Source organism: Gymnoscopelus braueri, assembly GCF_963280865.1.
Source record: "Gymnoscopelus braueri genome assembly, chromosome: 6".
NCBI lineage: Eukaryota > Metazoa > Chordata > Actinopteri > Myctophiformes > Myctophidae > Gymnoscopelus > Gymnoscopelus braueri.
In genome coordinates this window covers 43,202,248-43,223,832 of record NC_137607.1, presented here as the reverse complement: position 1 = coordinate 43,223,832, position 21,585 = coordinate 43,202,248, and the positions used below count along the sequence as shown (strand labels likewise).

Sequence of the window (21,585 nt, the reverse complement as noted above, 5' to 3'; positions counted from 1 at the left end):
CACGTATTTTTTTTTATTAAAGCACAACTTCCTCATGTTTGGGGTTTGTACTTTTTTATTCTTCAAGAACATATACACATTCAGATCTCCCCCAACAGAACCAGGAAATTAACGTGGCACACAAACACAATACAAATATTAAGAAAATGCAATTGAACCAATAACTAATTAAATACTGTGTTGTGTGAAATACCAAACAGTTACAGAATAAAAATCATAACTTTAACCACATGAACCCTTGTGTCACCATTTTGCACATTCAATGGAAATAGCACGTCTACAAGCTCACATGTGTGACGCGTTGTGAGCTTGTAGATCAGCTAATTCGACAAAGAGAATTGGTGTAAAGGGAAAAAAGGAGGGGGCCAAGTATAGACCCCAGTGGGACTCCTGTTAACAAAGTATAGAGGGTTTAAGGGCGTGCTACCACCGCACTTTTATTTTACCTCTGGGGCAGAATCTGCCAATGCTTTGTCAATGCAAATGCGTGGATTCTTGGAAAAAATCCGCAAGACCAGGAATCCACGCATTTGCATTGACAAAGCATTGGCAGATTCCGCCCCAGAGGTAAAATAAAAGTGCGGTGGGAGCGCGCCCTAAAGAAGTAGTTCACCCAAACAATTACTTATTTTCTATCAATTACCCACTCCAAGAAGCCTTGAATTCATGGATTTCTTTAGTTTTTTGTCGCATTCCTATGCCAATAATTTGATGACAGCCGGAAAGATGCTAATGTCTCCGGTCGGAGACTCAATTGCAGGTCTATGGAGTCTCCTACTGGAGACTCCGCCGGTCATCAAAATATTGGTTTAGGAATGCGACTTCTTTTTAAATTGCCATGAATTCAAGGCTTCATGGGGTGTTTAATTGATATAGAAAATAAGTAAGTTTTTGGGTGAACTACTCCTTTAAGTGGTTAATAAATGTGACTGGAGAACTGGTTGTGCTGTGCTACACAGCCTTCAAGCCAGATGTATTCAAATAAATAAATGTCCCTTGGTCCCAGTTTGAACTGGTGTGTGCAGATGGCTATTGCCTGGATATTCCAAACCAGGACACGTTGCAATCTTTCAACTGTGAGACATGACTGGGAATCAAAGGCAGAAATCAACCTGACAACCAACAGATAAGGCAAATGCAACCCTATAATATAGCTGGCCACTTTAACGTGGGCTTCCAGGTTGCTATGGGCCTGGCTGACAGGTAAAACTGTGATTGGTTTCCTGATAACGAACAAGTGGTTTGTGTAACAACCTAGCTTAGAGGTGATTACTGTACTGTGCAGAGTAAATGTTTTATTGCCCATTTGTCATCATAAAAAAAAGAGAAGAAAAAGACTTGTCAAAGCAATATTAGTATTCTGCATTGTGTACCAAAACTTAAAAATCATGCTCTGGTATAGTCAAGAGTACCGTAAACACATCTGCATCTCAGTGTTTAGTTCCTCCAGGAGTCATTATTCTGCCCATTCTTTTTCGTAGTTCAACAGCAAATATTTGTATGTAATGTTTCAAAGTGGCAGCCATCTACCTTTTAACTTAATGTAATTGCTGAAATGTTAGCTGGCAAAATATTTTTTGAATCAGATATAGTATTAGTAATTGCTTTACTAGAAAACACGCACAACAATTATTGGGCACTCAAAATCGAGTTAAATAATGTCAAGAGCATAAAATGGAAGTTTCAGATTGGAGTTTGGATGTTTGTTCCTCCATCTGACAATCCCTCTGAAACTCAAATCCCTCTGGCTGTCAGTAAACCAATACTTTACAGACTTAACAATTTAAGGGTGAAGGATTCTCTCTCACACATGACAATAGCCTAAGCTCAGGTGGCATTTAAATAGCCAATGATGTGTAGGCTGCACACACCTCTTGTAAAGCCCAACCAAAAACCAGCTTCATTAACACATCTTAGAAAGTGCAGTAAATATGTACATTCAAATAAACATTTCACAACTGTGTCGGCACAATTCTAACCCTGTACACATAATGTAGTTTCTTTGCGTAATAAGAGCGATCCAGCTGAGGTGCACTGAATCAGCCAACTTGCATATTATTGGAACATACAAAAAAGAAATGGAGACCTAAAAATGGGCATTAAGATAAGTCTGCTGGAAAAATGCTGTTTCATACAACATTATCACTCTGGTCCTAACTACTGCTCGTTTCCATTTGCAGTCACCTGGTGTTCCACGCCTAAATTAGTTCTCTGTTCGAGCGCTACAACAAAATCCAGCAGTATTTTGGGTCTCTTAATACAGGAACTGGGGAACCACTGAAATACAGGAATTGGGAAACCACAGCTATATCAAATTGGGCTGGTGGGTTAAATTCTGGGTCCCAAGTTAGCTGACTACCACCAACCTACAGTAGAACCACACATGACACCAAGGCTCTATATCCAACTCTAAAGCTCTCCGTCTCGGTCCGCCCTGAAACAGGACAAAACGGCCGGTTTCCTTCAGGCGACGAAGTTGTAGACGAGGAAGGTGGGCGTATTGCTGTACTTGGTGGCGAACAACTTGCCATCAGGGGTGGGGTCAGAGAAGGCGATCTCCTCCTTCGTCAGATGGCCGCCAAATATGAAGGTACTCCTGGGAAGAGTTAAAGATCATTATTACACCAGGGAGTCAGGGAACAGGTCTTTGGGACACTTCTGAAAGAGCCCAACTCAAATGAAATATCACTGATGTTATGAATATTTATATTTTCTATAGTGGAGAAGGTCATAGGACCACACCACATATGCTTACAATTAAATATTTTAATTTCAAGATCATAAAGGTGCGCTTAGTGGAGCACAAATCTTCACGCCAGGAGGCACAGCCCAATATGTACAGTATATGAATATGTTATATGAATATGTATGCTTAGCATACATGACAACATAGCAGCTATGTTTTTTCATTTCATGTGCAAACATGTATATGACAAATAAAGTGAACCTTGTTGTTGTCACGCTTAATATATTGATGGTAATCAGACGAGGGATTTAATTGAACTCTACTGTGCACCATGCATCATAGGTGCCATGGTCCCCATGTGTCTGTGTACGGCTTGCGTATGCATGCACGTCAAAGACGCGGCGGTATCTGTATGTGTGGGGTGCACGCGTCACAGGTGCGCTGCGTGGAATAGACAGATGTAGCGATCCTTATGAACTTACTGCACCACAATAATGTCGGTGCAATTAATAGAGTCGCTGGAAAATATAATTTTTTGCATGAACTGAAAAACTATGAGGCAACAGTTGTACAGCTTCAGCCGAAGAGAGGAATTAATTGGCATTGGATAGATCTCATATGCTGGATGGACAGCATGCGGGAAGGAGTCGTTTTGTGTTTGATTGGCACCTACAAACCTGCCAGAAAGCCTGTGGCAAACTAAACTCTTATAGCATGATGTTGTGAGGACAGTAAAACCTGCTATCGCACCTGACTGTGTCCAGCATGCGTGTGGCGATGTTCTGCCGCCGGGCCAGGCTGAACACCCAGATGCGGCTGATTCCACACAGGGCCTTCTCTGGGGTGCTAGAGCAGCACCAGGCCCTGTGGTGCTCCATGAAGTCTTCACGGTTCATGTCCCTGGCCTGCTCTGCCTGATCCAGCACACGAAACGCCTGGTGCAAGGAAGACAAAGAGATCCACCTGTTCAAAACCTACACATCATAGAGCCATACATATAGGTCCATGGTAACACCTTACCTTACAGTGGTATAAACCGATGTGCCTTTTAAATGTTTGGATGAATTTGTTGTGAGAAGGGATGGAAAACCCTAATCTATAACATGTCATAGACAAATGGACATCTATTTAGTGTGGTTGCCCTAACAGGGAAACCAGACTATAGTTATAGTCCCACTTTATTCTTCTTCTTCTTTCTAGATAAACTTTATTTTGCCACGCTACTCCTCCCAGTTTTTTTTTCCCAATTTAGTGCTATATGTCAAAATGACCGGATTGGTTACATAGTTTAATTGATATTGATTTATTAGTGCATTAAAAGTCCCCATCCACTTTAATGGGGAAAATGAAAAAAACTCCCATTCAAGTATTTCTTTCTCAGAAACCGTAAGGGCTAGAGTTACAAGACTTGGAGGGGAGGTTCATAATTTAGTGCGAAATTATTGAAACAATAATTACACCATTCGGCCTCATGGTGGCGCTATAACAGCCCGTTTTTTCCCTAGATTCCTTGGGTCATGGCGCAACTCCCCATAGACATATAAAGGTAGACGCCTCCTTCGGCTCTGAAGCGTTCGTATCTCGGGCGCGCTTCCTTGTTCCGCAGGGCTAGCCTATCACTTCCTTCCGCTTCAGCAGGGGGCGTTCGGTAGGCCAATCAGAGGCAGGTGGGGCGGGTCTTTCCTTAAGAGGCAGCCGCGCAGCAACTAGTCAGTTAGACGCGCTGTGATTGGCCAGTAGTCAACGCGATGTAATTGGTCAGTAGTCAAACAGCCCTGCGGAAGAGCCTTGTATTGAGATAGATACACACGGAGATAGACGGGAACGCCCAGGAACGCCCATTCGATTTTGTCCCAGGGGAAAACAGAACGATCTGCCTCATAGAGTTACATCATACACGATCGTTTGATCACTTTCAGAGCTATTTTATGGACGATGGAGACATTGTCAGCCAAGAAAAATCCATCAGGACAGCTGGAACACAATCGTCCACTCGCCCTTGGAAAAGTTGACTTATTATTAAGATATGTGACTAAAAAGACCAAACATTGACAATCTATGAGCTCACAGCGCGTCGGAACGCGACGCGTTGTAACTGTGAGCTAGATTGGCAATGTTTGGTTTATGTTCCCCCCAGAATACGTAAACTGGGGTTCATGTGGTTTATCAGATTATCCTTATATCTTATTGCATTAGTCAAGTTTCAGCACAAGCACCACTGAGACCGGAGATCTGTTTCCCTCTTTCCATCTCCGTCTGAGTATCAAAACACTCGCCCCAAAACACTGTCGCCCCGGGGCAAACCCGCCGGTATTCACCTGGTATTCCTAAACTCAGTAAAACTATGCCTAAACTGCTAAACATAACCTTATTCCTAAACTGAACCTCAGTAAAACTATGCCTAACCCTGAACTTATTTCAAACCGTAAAACAAATACAAGAATACAAGAAATAAAAGAACCGCTGGTCGGTGAGAAAAATGGGGGCGAGCGTGTTTTGGTGCGAGTCTTCTGGTTACCTCTTGTCTCGCTCCTTGTTACAAAACATGTTTACATATGCACCGTGTTTAATCGCCTGGTAGAGACACTATTACAAGATATGGTCAATTAAACTTACCATAATATCAAAACCCAACAGCCATTAAGTCATCAATAATGTTTATAGTGAATTTGAAGTACAGTTTAGAGACTGTTTTGTGAACGGCACGTACCGTCGCCATTACCATTTGGCGAAGTGCGTCATTTAATATCATGCAGGATTTACACACTGCTTTAGCTCCGTGTTCATTGCCAGATTAACAATTGTGTTTTCTGTAGGTTTTTAAACGAGGATAGTCTAGGGTTTGGCTTGTTTTGTGTGTAAATCGCTGCATGTTGCGTTTCCAAACTGCAATGGAGTCGATGTCTCCTGTACTTGGAATTCACTAAAACGTGTTCTATAAACATCATTGATGAATGAATGGCTTTTGCTTTTTGATATTATGATAAGTTTAATTGATCATATCTATAGAAAATGTAATAGTGTCTCTTACCAGGTGATTAAATCCGATAACCTCGGGCCATTGTGTTGTGTTGGATCCTCTGTTCAGTCAGGACAACATTCCAATCGGACTCTTGTTTAATTTGCTAATGTAGCATTCCTTGTCGAGTGGCAACAACGTTCTGTGCCTGTGATCTGGCAAGCCATGACGCCTGCTTTTAGATCAGTACACTTTTACAGCATACGAGTTTGAAAACCCCACATCCCTCCGTCTATACCAGCTGGGGGAAATCTGTGTTTTCCCCCCCCGAGTGCAACTCCGCCCCCCTAGGTACAACCAACCCACTGATGACACTATGCCGTGTGGATGTATAGAGCATCGCAGTTCCCGCCCACTTCCTGTTTTTTTTGGTGCCGGAAGAAAAAACTCAATGCATTTTTCCATTGACATTTCCAAAAATATTTATATCTATTAATTTAAGCCTCGAATCAAGCCATCACGAGATGACATGAATCATGACCATAAAACGTTTTTTTCTGTGATTTTTTTTTATTTTATATTTAATTATATGATATACTATATTTAATAAATACCCTTTGTTTTGCCGTTTTCAACAAAAAAAAAATCACAGAATCAAACGTTTATGGTCATGATTCATGTCATGTCATGATGGCTTGATTCGAGGCTTAAATTAATAGATATAAATATTTTTGGAAATGTCAATGGAAAAATGCATTGAGTTTTTTCTTCCGGCACCAAAAAAAACAGGAAGTGGGCGGGAACTGCGACGCTCTATACCAGTCGCTCCAATGAACTGCAGAGGCCAATGAGGTATCTAGGTTTCTATATCTATGGCAACTCCCCATATAGGCCACGCCCATTTGCGTCAGGATAGATTTTCCGCCATTTTGAATTTTCTTCATATCACACTTTTAGCTCCTCCTCCCACATATTTTTTCCAAATTTCACAAATCGGTACACATGATCTCTGGACCCATGCGATAAACAGCTCCAAGCGGAATTTTGATAGTCATTACCGTTCGTCCGTAAATGGCTTCCAAAGTTAGCGGAAGGGGCTTGTTTTACCAAAAAAGCCAAAACTGACGGTGCGTTTTAACAGCGGGCGATCAGCGGGCGATCAGGATAGTATTTTCCGGAAGTGCATTATATGTCTATGAGAGCCGGCGACTACTGGCGATAGGGCGAAGTGGGCGGGGGGGCGATGAAAGATGGATTTTCTTTATCTTTTGGACGATGTCGCCCGGGATCGCCCGAGAGTCGCCCGCTGTTAAAACGTACTGTCACGAACGAAACATCCAGTCAATCCCAAATTTGAATCACATTTACTCAACAATTCCCCAAAAGCATTTCCACTTTGATCCATAGGGGGCGCCACAAATGCTCAAAATGTAACCGTTTGATGCAAAAACCTTATTTTGGGGGGGGATAAGTCCTCTCAAAATGAAACGCAAGTGATCTCAGGAGTGACGTGACAATGTAATTGGCGCAGCCTCCGACGGTATTCCTCCCAGCGTATTCCTCGAGTCCTGGCGGCAGCGACTCGCGACTCGCGTCGGCGCAACCACACTTTGCAATTGCCCTGAATTGCGACGCGTCTAGTTCATTTTGGTGTTAGGTTAGTAGTGCTCCATGGTAACATCATGGTCACAAAATGATTTGGTTTTTGGTGTTAACAAGGGACCTCCATGTTTATCCTCGACACTCCTTCACTACTGAACCAACAGCACCCTCTAGTGGCTGGACACAGTAACCAGGCCACGGTATGCTGTTGCATTCATTGTCAAAGTTCTGTCAAGTAGCCTACTTCGTGCAATTTCTTAATTCTGTCTAGTGTCTGTCTGTGGTTCTTGTATTTGTGATTTTAGCTGCTTTTTATGGTTTAAAGTAATTTGATAAACGAGAGTTGTTTTTAAATGTGCTTTATGAATAAGTAAATACCTTTGACTTGACTTTTTTGAAGGTTTCTGCTGTCACAGTTACAGATTTTGCCTGTCTTGTCTTGTCTAGGTCTTGTATTTCTATGTGTTATATTCATGTTCTGGTTTCAACGGTTCTATGGTCATGTCTTCCCCAGGTGTTTCTCATGTGTAATCAGCCGTCATGTGTATATTAGTCTTGTTCAACCGTTGGTTGACAAGGATGGATTGTCATTGTTTGGTGTCACATCATGTTTAGTGTTGTATCAAGTTAGTTTGTGATTGCAACGTTGTCTCTGTCATTCTGTATTAAATCACCCATCTTGGGTTTTGAACTCTGCCTGCCTTGCTGTCCTGCGTTTGGGTCCTCGCCAAATGCTTGCCAGGAACTGTCCACTCCCCTTAATTATCTATCTCAGACCAGGTGTGGTAAATTAATAAAAATGGCTATGCCAACTCCAAACAGCCCCAAAGAGCACTATTTGACCCCACTGATAGACAGACAGCCCCAAAAACATGGTGCCAGCACTATTTGACCCAAATGGGTTAGGTTAAGACTATGACAGGGGCCAGTTTGGAATTGCAGGCACCTGAAGGTGTTTCTTTAGGGCAGTTTTGAAAGTGAGTAGGGTTTTACACTCCTTTACTCCTTTTGGTAGGGCATTCCACATTGTTGTTGCATAGCATGAGAAAGAGTTCATTCCCTTTGTTGTGCCAAATCTGGATTGAACATGATCCATGGAGCTGCCTCTGGTGTTGATCGTGGACTTCATTTACGTTTTTGAAATATTTTGACAAGTACAGGGGGATCCCAATGTTGTGTCGTATCTTGTAGACTAGGCCCATTGCAAGTTGATGTACTCTGTCCTCAACCCTGAGCCATCCAACCCTAGCAAAGTGAGCCGGGGTTAGATGGGTTGTGAGTTTGAGGCGAAGAAGTAGCCTTACTAGTTTATTTTGGGAAGTTTGGAGCCTTATTTTTGAGGCCTTGGTGGTGTTGTGATACCATGAGGAGCATGCATAATCGAAATGACCTTGTATGAGGGCCCCTGCAAGAATCTTCAAAATATTCATACTGACTAGGGGGGACACAATGGACAATTGATATGCATCTAGGCTCATTCCTATGTTAATCCACCTGGTGTGAGTCGGGAGCCTTTGTAAACTTTGTTGAGGTGTGAATTTAAAGTTGTTTTAAATCTATGCGTGTGCCTGCGCATGCTCCTGGTCAAATACTGTAGGTTCCTGCACGGCGTGCAAGGCCGTCCCATGAGCAATGTTATGCAACCCTGGCCAGCACTATTTGACCCCACTGATTCTGAAAACATAAATTAAAGGAGGCGGACTGTTTTCGGCAATACAGATTTGCTTGCCAGGAAGTGTCCGTCCCCCCTTTCTCAGACCAGGTGAGTGGTGAATTAATGGAGATGGCTATGCCAACTCCAAACAACCCCAAAGACACGATGCCAGCACTATTTGACCCCAATGATTCCGAAAACAGAAATTGGAGGAGGACTGTTTTCGGCAATAGATTTGCTTTCTAGAATCGAAGTGTCCACCCCCCTTTTCTCAGACCAGCTGACCAGGTGATTGGTACATTAATAAAAATTACTATGCCAACTCCAAAGTTCAAACGGCCCTAGTTCTGGCATAACACCGGCTGGCAACACATAATATTAGCTGGGAGCCTGTCTGTCTGCATAGCATTATATTTTGCCCCAAAATACCTTATAGATTTTATTTTGAAAGTTAAGCCCGGAAGTAGTATTTTTTCCTATTGTGAAAAGCTTGATACTTTTATAATAATGTTTAGTAGCCAGAGAGCGACATGCGACAGATACGACTGTAAATATCAGCAGAAAAGGAGGCTACTGCTATCCTTCATCTCACGGGGTGTCCACCAAAAGCTGCTGCTGTGTTTCGGAGATACGGCGTCCTAAAGTTTTCCATCAACGTGTGTAAACAACAACAACAGGGGTGTAGCAGCAACGTTGCAGCACTGGTATCTGGTAACGTGCCGTTATTATTTTGTTTACTTTACCATCAAGTCAAGCTGGAGTCTACAATCAATTAACATTAAACCTTAACCACTTAAACCCTGTATAGTTATTGACCGGGGACCAGGAGGACGTGCTTAGAGGTGCAAAGAGATTCTTCTTATGGATGTGCGGCACATCCATAAGAAGGAGTTTGAAAAACAAAGGAGTTTGGAGTTTGGAGTTTGGATATTGCTTTCATTGATGACTTTTATGACGTACAGCAAGTTCAAATTATTGTTTAGTTAGGTGTAATGTATGTCTGCACATACAAATAATATAGTGTATTCAAATCACAGCATACAATCAATAAAGGCATTACCATTATAGCTATAACTTTTCTTATATATCATACTTTTATACTTCATGTGATTATTCACAAAACCCCACTAGCAAAAAAAGTCATACTCTGCTATGGGGATGAGGATGGTGGCTGCTAGCCTTAGGAATGTGATCGTTGATGGCCTGTGTCTCTGTGTCTCTGTGGGTGGCTCCCTTTAGCCTCCATTAGCCTCCATTAGCTTTGTAATTGTTTGGTAAATAAAAACACCAACACAATAATTGTTTGGTAAATCAATGTACATATTATTATTATTATGTCTCTGTCTCTCTCTCTCTCTCTATGTCTCTCTCTGTCTCTCTCTCTCGCGGTCCGGGTCGAAAAGTCAGGTCCAAGCGGGTCGAGAGCGGGTCGAATGGTCCGGGTCGAATCGTCCTGGGTCGAAATCTCTGGTGACCTTGGGAACGATGTCCATTAGAAATGTGTGCCCCTCCCCGTACCCACAGTACCCGCTGTCAGAGTCACAGTGTGTCTGTCTGTCCATCACTCACTCCCTCCCTCAGCTTCTTAGCGATAAGCAAGGCCACGATTCCACCACAAAAAAGGATGAGCGCCGCCGTAGGTGACAAAAATATGGCAAGCGGTATTGTCACTAGCGACAAAATGAGCATGGTCCAGGGGAACTCACGGCTGCAGGCGGCGCAGGTCACCACGCCGTTACGGCCGTTGCCGTTGTCCTTGAAGATGATGGCTGCACAGTGAGGACATTCCTTGATGGTGATGATGTCATCACCGCTGTGCCGGTGGCGCCTCCCAAACAGCGAGCGGAGGCGGGACAGGCGTGGTTTCTTCTTCTGGGTCTCTGGGACGCGAGAGTGGAGATCATGCTCTGTCTCTGACATCTGCTGCTGCATCATATTAACCATGTCCATGTACCCTTGACACATGACTCTTTATCTCTCTCTCTCTCTCTCTCTACTGTACTGTTGTCTACAGACAGTAGGATTAGACAGAGTTCAAGGTGTAGGTCTCTGAGCATTTATACATAGCCTGGCTCTGACGTCACAGTGACTTTATGGTCAATCGTGGCAACCTCCTGACGTTGCATACAAGACCTCCGGATCTGTGTGTGGACGTTGCCATGGTTACTTACGGTGTGCCGCGAGGTTTAAAGTTGCGTTACCCAGGCGACCCATTTAATGATGATAATTTAGTTTACACTCATGAGGCGAGTCAAACCTGATATTATAAGCCCCGCCCCTATTGGAACTTCATTACTGCTCCCGTTAGCCGCCGTTAGCATTGCTAGCGCTACAATGCTAACGTTACAATGGCGTTTCCCATAGACTTCCGTTAGCAATGCTAACCTGGAGCTAGCTAGCTTGAACGTGCAGTGCAGATGTTGTTTTGGGCTGGTGGAAGAAATACTCGCATTTATTTCTTACGAGTATCAATGCCACAATGTAAAAATACTCTGTTACAAGTCAGAGTTCGGTATTAAAAATGTACTTGAGTAGAAGTATAAAGGTATTGGCATAACATGTACTTAAAGTACCAAAAGTAAAAGTATTTATGCAGAATGTCCCATTTCACAAGTTTTTAAAATGTATGAAAATCCTTTGAAAATAGCAGATCTACAAGCTCACAATGTGCACATGGCGATGCATTGTGAGCTTGTAGATCGGCTATTTTCAAATGGCCAAAGTTTAAATAGGGCTGAAGTGGGTAATGTATGTTTTGTAATAATAACCAAAATCTACAAAGTAACTAGTAAATTAAGTTTTCAAATAATTGTAGTGGAGTAAAAGTACAATATTTGACTCTGAGATGTAGTGGAGTAGAAGTAAAGGTATTGGAAATTGGAAATACTCCAGTAAGGTAAAAAAAAAATACCTCAAAATTGTACTTGAGTACATGTACTTAGTTACTTTACACCACTGGTTTTGTTGACTATGTGATAATGTGCTGATTCATGAATGCACTGAATACATGAATAATACATTGAATCTCTGCTTTTAACTTTATACTAGACTAAATAGTTGGAATGTTTAATTAGATTAAATTCGTTGTTTTGTTTTTCATGTTATGTAAGCTATTGATGTTAAATTATATTTTAAGATAGGATTTGTATATTAAGATTGTATTATTATTATTAGTAGTATTATTATTACATTCCCTTGTGGTCTTGTAGATCAGAGCTTCTCAACCTTTGTTCAGCTCTGGACCCACTAGCATATTTAGAACAATCTCCTCAAGGACCCTCCTCCCCTCCCCAAAACAATATACACTATGTAGTCAATAAGAAGGCATAACACGGTCATTTCACATTTTTATATTTATTCACATTTCACATTACAAAATCTTGAAACAGACATACATTTAACAAAAGTACAATTTTAAAACATAAATGGCAGATCTACAAAGGTAAAGTGTCGTAATATTCTGTACATGTAACAAAAGTACATTTATTTTGCATTTTTAAAACTCTGGGGCCTGGGCCCAATGCCCATTGGGAACGGTCACCAGAGATTTCGACCCAGGACAACTCGCCCAACCGCAAATTCGAGTCCGTTCGACCCGTTTTTACCGGGTCGAATGATCTTTACTTTACTTTACTTTATTTGTTTATTTAGACAGGACAGAGCATATTAATGAACGTCACATGAACGTAAATACACCGGGATTAGCAAAGATGCTAATTTTCATCCGCAGTCCTCACACAAAACATAAAAACAGAAAACAGACAAACGGTGTAACCCCTAGAGGGTAGTAGAGTACAAGGTGACGGTGGTGATTAAGATTGAGTATATTTAAGAGTAAATATTGTAAGCATGCTCCCCCAGTTGCATACTTTTTTAAGAAGGGGAACATATACAGTTGGAGGGGGGTACAGCATTGTGTAAACAGAGCTATGTTACATTGTGTCGTTCTATATGGGAGAATAAAATGAGTGCAAGAATAATTGTCAGACAACACAGAGCTGCTGCTAATGTGTAGACTGAACGTCACTTTATGACTGAATGACAAAATAATCATTTCCATATATATGGAAATGATTATTTTGTCATTCAGTCATAAAGTGACGTTCAGTCTACACATTAGCAGCAGCTCTGTGTTGTCTGACAATTATTCTTGCACTCATTTTATTCTCCCATATAGAACGACACAATGTAACATAGCTCTGTTTACACAATGCTGTACCCCCCTCCAACTGTATATGTTCCCCTTCTTAAAAAAGTATGCAACTGGGGGAGCATGCTTACAATATTTACTCTTAAATATACTCAATCTTAATCACCACCGTCACCTTGTACTCTACTACCCTCTAGGGGTTACACCGTTTGTCTGTTTTCTGTTTTTATGTTTTGTGTGAGGACTGCGGATGAAAATTAGCATCTTTGCTAATCCCGGTGTATTTACGTTCATGTGACGTTCATTAATATGCTCTGTCCTGTCTAAATAAACAAATAAAGTAAAGTAAAGTAAAGATCATTCGACCCGGTAAAAACGGGTCGAACGGACTCGAATTTGCGGTTGGGCGAGTTGTCCTGGGTCGAAATCTCTGGTGACCGTTCCCAATGGGCATTGGGCCCAGGCCCCAGAGTTTTAAAAATGCAAAATAAATGTACTTTTGTTACATGTACAGAATATTACGACACTTTACCTTTGTAGATCTGCCATTTATGTTTTAAAATTGTACTTTTGTTAAATGTATGTCTGTTTCAAGATTTTGTAATGTGAAATGTGAATAAATATAAAAATGTGAAATGACCGTGTTATGCCTTCTTATTGACTACATAGTGTATATTGTTTTGGGGAGGGGAGGAGGGTCCTTGAGGAGATTGTTCTAAATATGCTAGTGGGTCCAGAGCTGAACAAAGGTTGAGAAGCTCTGATCTACAAGACCACAAGGGAATGTAATAATAATACTACTAATAATAATAATACAATCTTAATATAATAATACAATCTTAATATACAAATCCTATCTTAAAATATAATTTAACATCAATAGCTTACATAACATGAAAAACAAAACAACGAATTTAATCTAATTAAACATTCCAACTATTTAGTCTAGTATAAAGTTAAAAGCAGAGATTCAATGTATTATTCATGTATTCAGTGCATTCATGAATCAGCACATTATCACATAGTCAACAAAACCAGTGGTGTAAAGTAACTAAGTACATGTACTCAAGTACAATTTTGAGGTATTTTTTTTTTACCTTACTGGAGTATTTCCAATTTCCAATACCTTTACTTCTACTCCACTACATCTCAGAGTCAAATATTGTACTTTTACTCCACTACAATTATTTGAAAACTTAATTTACTAGTTACTTTGTAGATTTTGGTTATTATTACAAAACATACATTACCCACTTCAGCCCTATTTAAACTTTGGCCATTTGAAAATAGCCGATCTACAAGCTCACAATGCATCGCCATGTGCACATTGTGAGCTTGTAGATCTGCTATTTTCAAAGGATTTTCATACATTTTAAAAACTTGTGAAATGGGACATTCTGCATAAATACTTTTACTTTTGGTACTTTAAGTACATGTTATGCCAATACCTTTATACTTCTACTCAAGTACATTTTTAATACCGAACTCTGACTTGTAACAGAGTATTTTTACATTGTGGCATTGATACTCGTAAGAAATAAATGCGAGTATTTCTTCCACCAGCCCAAAACAACATCTGCACTGCACGTTCAAGCTAGCTAGCTCCAGGTTAGCATTGCTAACGGAAGTCTATGGGAAACGCCATTGTAACGTTAGCATTGTAGCGCTAGCAATGCTAACGGCGGCTAACGGGAGCAGTAATGAAGTTCCAATAGGGGCGGGGCTTATAATATCAGGTTTGACTCGCCTCATGAGTGTAAACTAAATTATCATCATTAAATGGGTCGCCTGGGTAACGCAACTTTAAACCTCGCGGCACACCGTAAGTAACCATGGCAACGTCCACACACAGATCCGGAGGTCTTGTATGCAACGTCAGGAGGTTGCCACGATTGACCATAAAGTCACTGTTGACGTCAGAGCCAGGCTATGTATAAATGCTCAGAGACCTACACCTTGAACTCTGTCTAATCCTACTGTCTGTAGACAACAGTACAGTAGAGAGAGAGAGAGAGAGAGATAAAGAGTCATGTGTCAAGGGTACATGGACATGGTTAATATGATGCAGCAGCAGATGTCAGAGACAGAGCATGATCTCCACTCTCGCGTCCCAGAGACCCAGAAGAAGAAACCACGCCTGTCCCGCCTCCGCTCGCTGTTTGGGAGGCGCCACCGGCACAGCGGTGATGACATCATCACCATCAAGGAATGTCCTCACTGTGCAGCCATCATCTTCAAGGACAACGGCAACGGCCGTAACGGCGTGGTGACCTGCGCCGCCTGCAGCCGTGAGTTCCCCTGGACCATGCTCATTTTGTCGCTAGTGACAATACCGCTTGCCATATTTTTGTCACCTACGGCGGCGCTCATCCTTTTTTGTGGTGGAATCGTGGCCTTGCTTATCGCTAAGAAGCTGAGGGAGGGAGTGAGTGATGGACAGACAGACACACTGTGACTCTGACAGCGGGTACTGTGGGTACGGGGAGGGGCACACATTTCTAATGGACATCGTTCCCAAGGTCACCAGAGATTTCGACCCAGGACGATTCGACCCGGACCATTCGACCCGCTCTCGACCCGCTTGGACCTGACTTTTCGACCCGGACCGCGAGAGAGAGAGACAGAGAGAGACATAGAGAGAGAGAGAGAGAGACAGAGACATAATAATAATAATATGTACATTGATTTACCAAACAATTATTGTGTTGGTGTTTTTATTTACCAAACAATTACAAAGCTAATGGAGGCTAATGGAGGCTAAAGGGAGCCACCCACAGAGACACAGAGACACAGGCCATCAACGATCACATTCCTAAGGCTAGCAGCCACCATCCTCATCCCCATAGCAGAGTATGACTTTTTTTGCTAGTGGGGTTTTGTGAATAATCACATGAAGTATAAAAGTATGATATATAAGAAAAGTTATAGCTATAATGGTAATGCCTTTATTGATTGTATGCTGTGATTTGAATACACTATATTATTTGTATGTGATGTATATCATGTGTAAATATATAGATACATTGTTGTTTTTATTGAACCCCCCTTCTTCTTCCTCCCAACAAATATTCCTATTTAATCTTTCATGTTGCAGGTCCCTTAGCTCTGGTCCAGAGCTAGCCCCGTTTGGAACCTCACTACTGTCACTAGTCTCGGAGCTATCGTGGAGAGCGAGGTTCCAAACGGGCTAGTCCAGAGTGTCCAGAGTTCTCCCGATCGCTCTGCCAGCAGCAGTGCTATTCCCGTAGAGGTAACATCCACTAACGTGCGAGGTCTAACCTTTAGTAAAAAAATAAATACAACTATTTTGCTACTCACCGAAACAAAGACAATTGTATGATGTTGAAAGACTATTCTCTTGCGGTGGGAAACGTCTTAGAACCCCATCTTTTGTATAAAATCAACTTTTGATTTTCGGACATGATTTTATTTACTCAAGTGCGCCTCCTACAGATCTGGTCAGTGGTATTTCTATTGACCGGATCTGTAGGTGGCGCACTAGAGTGAATACACGATTCAAACTTATGGCAAAAAAAAAGAAAGAAAAAAAGCGTATTTACAGTTTACACCCTCTGTTCCGTAAGTTTTACATTCTACCTTAATTTGGGACCACCCATGTCACATCAAAATCCTTGTTCTATTCCTTTATTCCAGACGAGTCTGGGGAGTCCAGCCTGCATGCATGTGGAGATGAGTTCTCCAGCACAAGCTAGTGCTTTTTCTATTAAACAGGAACCTGAGGACCACCTGGACACCAGTAAGTCTCTTTCTTTTATTTTTCTTCTCTTGTTAGGCCTATCCCCTATCAACTTTTCACCATAGGATTATTAGGCCTATGGTAAAAGTATATATGGCGATGATGATGATATCATATAGTCATCATTAAAAACATAGCACTCGAAATGAATCTTTGAGTTCTTTTTTTTACCACTTCCAATCACACCTCATATTTTGTGAAAATGCAGAACAAAGTAACAATACTGTAACTGTTATAATTGTTTTTTCCCCCTATAAAGTTGTGGCATAACACATTTTTAATCATTAATCATCTAATTTAAATCATTATGTAATTTTGACAGAAATGCTTCTGGAGCCTGCAATTCCAAACTGGCCCCTGTCATAGTCATAACCGAAACCATTTGGGTCAAATAGTGCTGGCACCATGTTTTTGGGGCTGTCTGTCTATCAGTGGGGTCAAATAGTGCTTAGCGTCGTGTCTTTGGGGCTGTTTGGAGTTGGCATAGCCATTTTTATTAATTTACCACACCTGGTCTGAGATAGATAATTAAGGGGAGTGGACAGTTCCTGGCAAGCATTTGACAGAAAATGTCAGCTCTCATGAAGCATTGTCATTTTGATGCTGAAACGGTCAGAACATCAGTATGACATTATATGTCAAGTGACCACTAACATGTAACATGACAGGAGGGGGTCTTGCCTATATTGCTTTCATTGATGACTTTTATGACGTACAGCAAGTTCAAATTATTGTTTAGTTAGGTGTAATGTATGTCTGATGTATATCATGTGTAAATATATAGATACATTGTTGTTTTTATTGAACCCCCCTTCTTCTTCCTCCCTTTCTTTTTTATGGAAAAAGCTAATACGATGGAGCTTGCACAGAAACAAATTTCCCCACTGTTTTAACCTGTAAACCTGTGATGAGGCAATAAAGTTGTAGTTGACAATAATTTATGTCTATCATGGTATTTTTCTCTTTCTAGACTTCCTGCAGCTCCCTGTCTGTAAAGAGGAAGAACCAGAGTCTACACAGATTAAAGACAAACAGGATGAGCTGCTTCAAAGACCAGAGGAGGGTGATAGATCAACGTTGACATTACGAGCAGTGAAGATTGAAGATGACGATGATGAAAACAGCGAGAAAGAGCCTTTAGCCAGCACCCCAAATGAACACATGAAAACACACAGTGATATGAAGGACCAAACACAGGGTGAAATAGAGGACTGTGGAGCATCACAACCAACTAGTGATGACCAGCTCCTCTCTTCAAACGGTTCTGAAACTGACACTGAAGACAGTGATGAGTGGGAGGAGACCAGGGAAGGTCATTCAGCGTTAAAGGCACTGAAATCACATAAGGCAAAACATGTGGAAGGACAAACATTGTCTTTGAGCAACAAGCTGTCCCTGGACCTGAACTCATCAAAACACATTGCATCCTCAAGTACTCACACAGGTGAAAAGGCCTATGGTTGTACAGTATGTAGAAAAGGCTTTGGTCAAATGAGTGATCAGAAAAAACACATGAGGACTCATACAGGAGAAAAACCCTTTAGTTGTCCAATTTGTAGCAAAAGATTTAGTCTTAATGAACATCTGAAACAACACGCAAGCACACATACAGGAGAAAAACCCTTTAGTTGTGCAGTGTGTAGAAAAAGCTTTAGTCAAAATTCGAACCTGAAGACGCACATTAAGACTCATACAAAGCCCTTTAGCTGTACAGTTTGTAGCAAAAGCTTTAACCAAAATAAAAGTCTCAAAATGCACATGAGGACTCATACAGGGGGAAAACCCTTTAGTTGTGCATTTTGTAACAAAGGCTTTGGTAAAATGAGTGATATGAAGAAACACATGATGATTCATACAGGGGAAAAGCCCTTTAGTTGTACAGTCTGTAACAAAAGCTTTAATCAAAATGAAAGTCTGAAAACTCACATGAGGACTCATACAGGGGAAAAGCCCTTCTGTTGTGCATTTTGTAACAAAGGCTTTGGTCAAATGGGTGGTCTGAAAAAACACATGAGCATCCATATAGGGGTAAAGCCCTTTGGTTGTAAAGTTTGTAACAAAAGCTTTACTCATGAAGAACATCTGAAACAACACATGAGGACCCATACAGGGGAAAAGCCCTTTAGGTGCAAAGTTTGTCGCAAAGGCTTTAGTCAGCTGGGTAATCTGAAACAACACATGAGGACTCACACAGGGGAAAAGCCATTCACCTGTGCAGTGTGTAGCAAGAGCTTTACTGTTAATGAAAGTCTGAAGAAACACATGAGAATTCATACAGGGGAAAAGCCATATAGCTGTATAGTTTGTGATAAAAGCTTCAATCAAAATGTTAATCTGAAGAGGCACATGACTATTCATACAGGGTAAGAAAAAAATAAAGTTACATACATTACATGTACACAAAGGTATTCAATGGTAAAGTGACCCATCATATAGGGCTTAGCAAGTGACCGAAAAAAACAGACATTTATAACCTCTCACCAACTGAATCTGTCTCGTGTTGTTCAATTTGATCAATGGGTTCCCCAATTAATGTGTTCATGACATTGTATCAAATGTTATGTTGTTTAAATCAAATAACTAGTGCACAGACATCAATGCCAACCACTGTTAAAAAACTAGGAAGAGGTAGCTGCCCACCACCACATAGTCAGGGGGTTCAAACCCACTTTGGTGCATCCGGCTTTGTCAAGTGTCTATACGAACACAATTGGCCCGTGTTCGGGGGAGGAAAGCCGGGCGGGGAGGGTGATAATTGTTACTGTATGTAATCCTACGGGCTGGGGCGGCACCTGTTAGCAGGGAGCGTTTGGCAGGAGGAGTAGGACGGAGGCTCCACGTCCTCCCGGCTCCCGGTGGGGGCTCCTCACTGGCAGGTGAGTCAGTAGGATACAACAGCAGTGACAACACACAGAAATGTGTGTGGAGGAAATAATTGGTATAAGTACTGAATTGGGGAGAAAGAAAGGGTAAAAAGTAAAAAAAAAAACTAGGAAGAGGAATTGAGTTGGAGTGATTGAAGTTGCCGTCACTTATCAGTCTCTGTTTACGTCTGTGGTACGAAGTTGTGTCGCATGCCAAAAAGAGCAGATCTACAAGCTATCAACGTGTCACATCCTGCCACGTTGTTAGCAGATAGATCTATTTTTCTCAAGATGTTTTCTTTTACGGCGATGTATGCTTTGGTTTCAACTGTTCAAATTATTCAATAAATAACCATTAATATTTCTTCTGTGTGTCTCCTTATATCGCGAAGATATGGGGGGGGGGGCGGGGGGTTGTCTGGGCTCGATTAAGGGGCCAGCTTCTGAGTTGTAAATGGAGGCTGTATAGGAAGTGACAGCTCATATGAATGGCCTGTAGTCTCGCTGTTTTACCCCTGCTGGTGTCAGAAAGAATTTGTCACCATTCAACGGATGGGTTTTTGCCGAACTTTACACTTGATTTTATTACCTTAGGGCACGGCCACACCGCACTTTTATTTGACCTCTGGGGCGGAATCTGCCAATGCTTTGTCAAAGCAAATGCGTGGATTCTTGGAAAAAATGCGCAAGACCATGAATCCATGCATTTGCATTGACAAAGCATTGGCAGATTCCGCCCCAGAGGTAAAATAAAAGTGCGGGGTGGCCGTGCCCTTAATAAACATTGTCATAAGTACTACGCTTCCAGTCGCTAGTTTAAAGTCTGGAAAACTGTTACCTGACTACAACTACTGAAAGCATTACATTTAATTAAACGTTTTTCACAATGCTGTGGAAAAAATGGACAGGGCAACTGAGAACCCTCAAATCTCTTGTTAAAAAGTTTATTGTCATTTTAATATTTGATTGCTTTAATGTTTTGCAGTTTATGTTGTACACATGTAATACCCAGATGACAGATTGAAATTAAACAGTTGTTCAACTGTGCAACCATTTAAGCAATATCTTGTTAGAGGTTTTTATCCATAATAGAGAATAGTAAACAAACTATCCCTACTTATCTACTTCCACGCTACACTGTTCCTCCACAATTGTTTATAAGTTTTAAGATTTGAGTTGTGCAGCTCTGGAAACTGTAGGCGCAATGCAAGTGATAACCGCAAACTAGGTCAAACTATGGGGGGCTCTGGTTCCTCCTCTTTACAGACAGGAAATGTCCGCCTTGGCCAGCACTGGGAAATTGGGATGAACCTGCCCTGCCAGCTTGGTCCTGTCCAGCTTGGCAGGGATCAGGGGAACTGGAGGAAAGACATGCAGCAGTTACTCCAGGCAGTCGTGGCGTGGGTGAGTACATCCAGAACCAGTGGTGCCGGTGGCTCTGTCAATGAGAACCAGAGGGGGCAATGACAGTTACCTGACACATGAATAGAAAATGTAGAATGCCAATCAGTTCGATATAATTTCTGATCTATCTACTTTTTGGAAAATAGAGTGTTAACTTCACAGCAGGGGTCTTTTCACAGCTCCTGTTGCTGTCATTCAACAACAGTTCCAAAAGTCTATTTCTACTATTCTCTTTTGGCTGATCCAGCAATACCATTGATGGTGTCCATAAGTGTAACAAGCCTGTACATCTTAGTATGGACGCTCTTAACTTAACCAGTCAGCATTTTTGTCCTGCCACTGCATGGGCTCCTTTCTCTAAAGTTTAATCTATTCAGTTTCTTGTATCCTGTATGATGTATTATGTGTAACCTTTGTCCTAATTTGATTAAATTGGTATTGATTGATTGATTGATGTACTTTATTTAGTAAGACATGAGAACAACAGTACATGGAAGTACAAATTCACA

General features: G+C 41.5%; 1 protein-coding gene and 1 long non-coding RNA gene across 2 annotated transcripts; one reads left to right on the top strand and one right to left on the bottom strand.

Moving 5' to 3' along the window:
• Positions 1–2,117: 2,117 nt before the first annotated feature.
• Positions 2,118–5,405, bottom strand: LOC308086956 (N-acetyltransferase ESCO2-like; the record flags this gene model as incomplete). Its single annotated transcript, XM_080430598.1, has 3 exons — positions 2,118–2,596; positions 3,437–3,621; positions 5,397–5,405. The coding sequence occupies 3 exons, from the start codon at positions 5,403–5,405 to the stop codon at positions 2,464–2,466; spliced, it is 327 nt and encodes a 108-aa protein (XP_080286724.1). The 3' UTR covers positions 2,118–2,463.
• Positions 5,406–9,471: 4,066 nt separating this feature from the next.
• On the top strand, positions 9,472–19,731 carry LOC308087205. Its single transcript, XR_013933291.1, has 3 exons — positions 9,472–9,605; positions 16,706–16,808; positions 17,779–19,731. It is a non-coding gene; the product is annotated as an uncharacterized lncRNA (long non-coding RNA).
• The last annotated feature ends 1,854 nt before the right edge of the window (positions 19,732–21,585 follow it).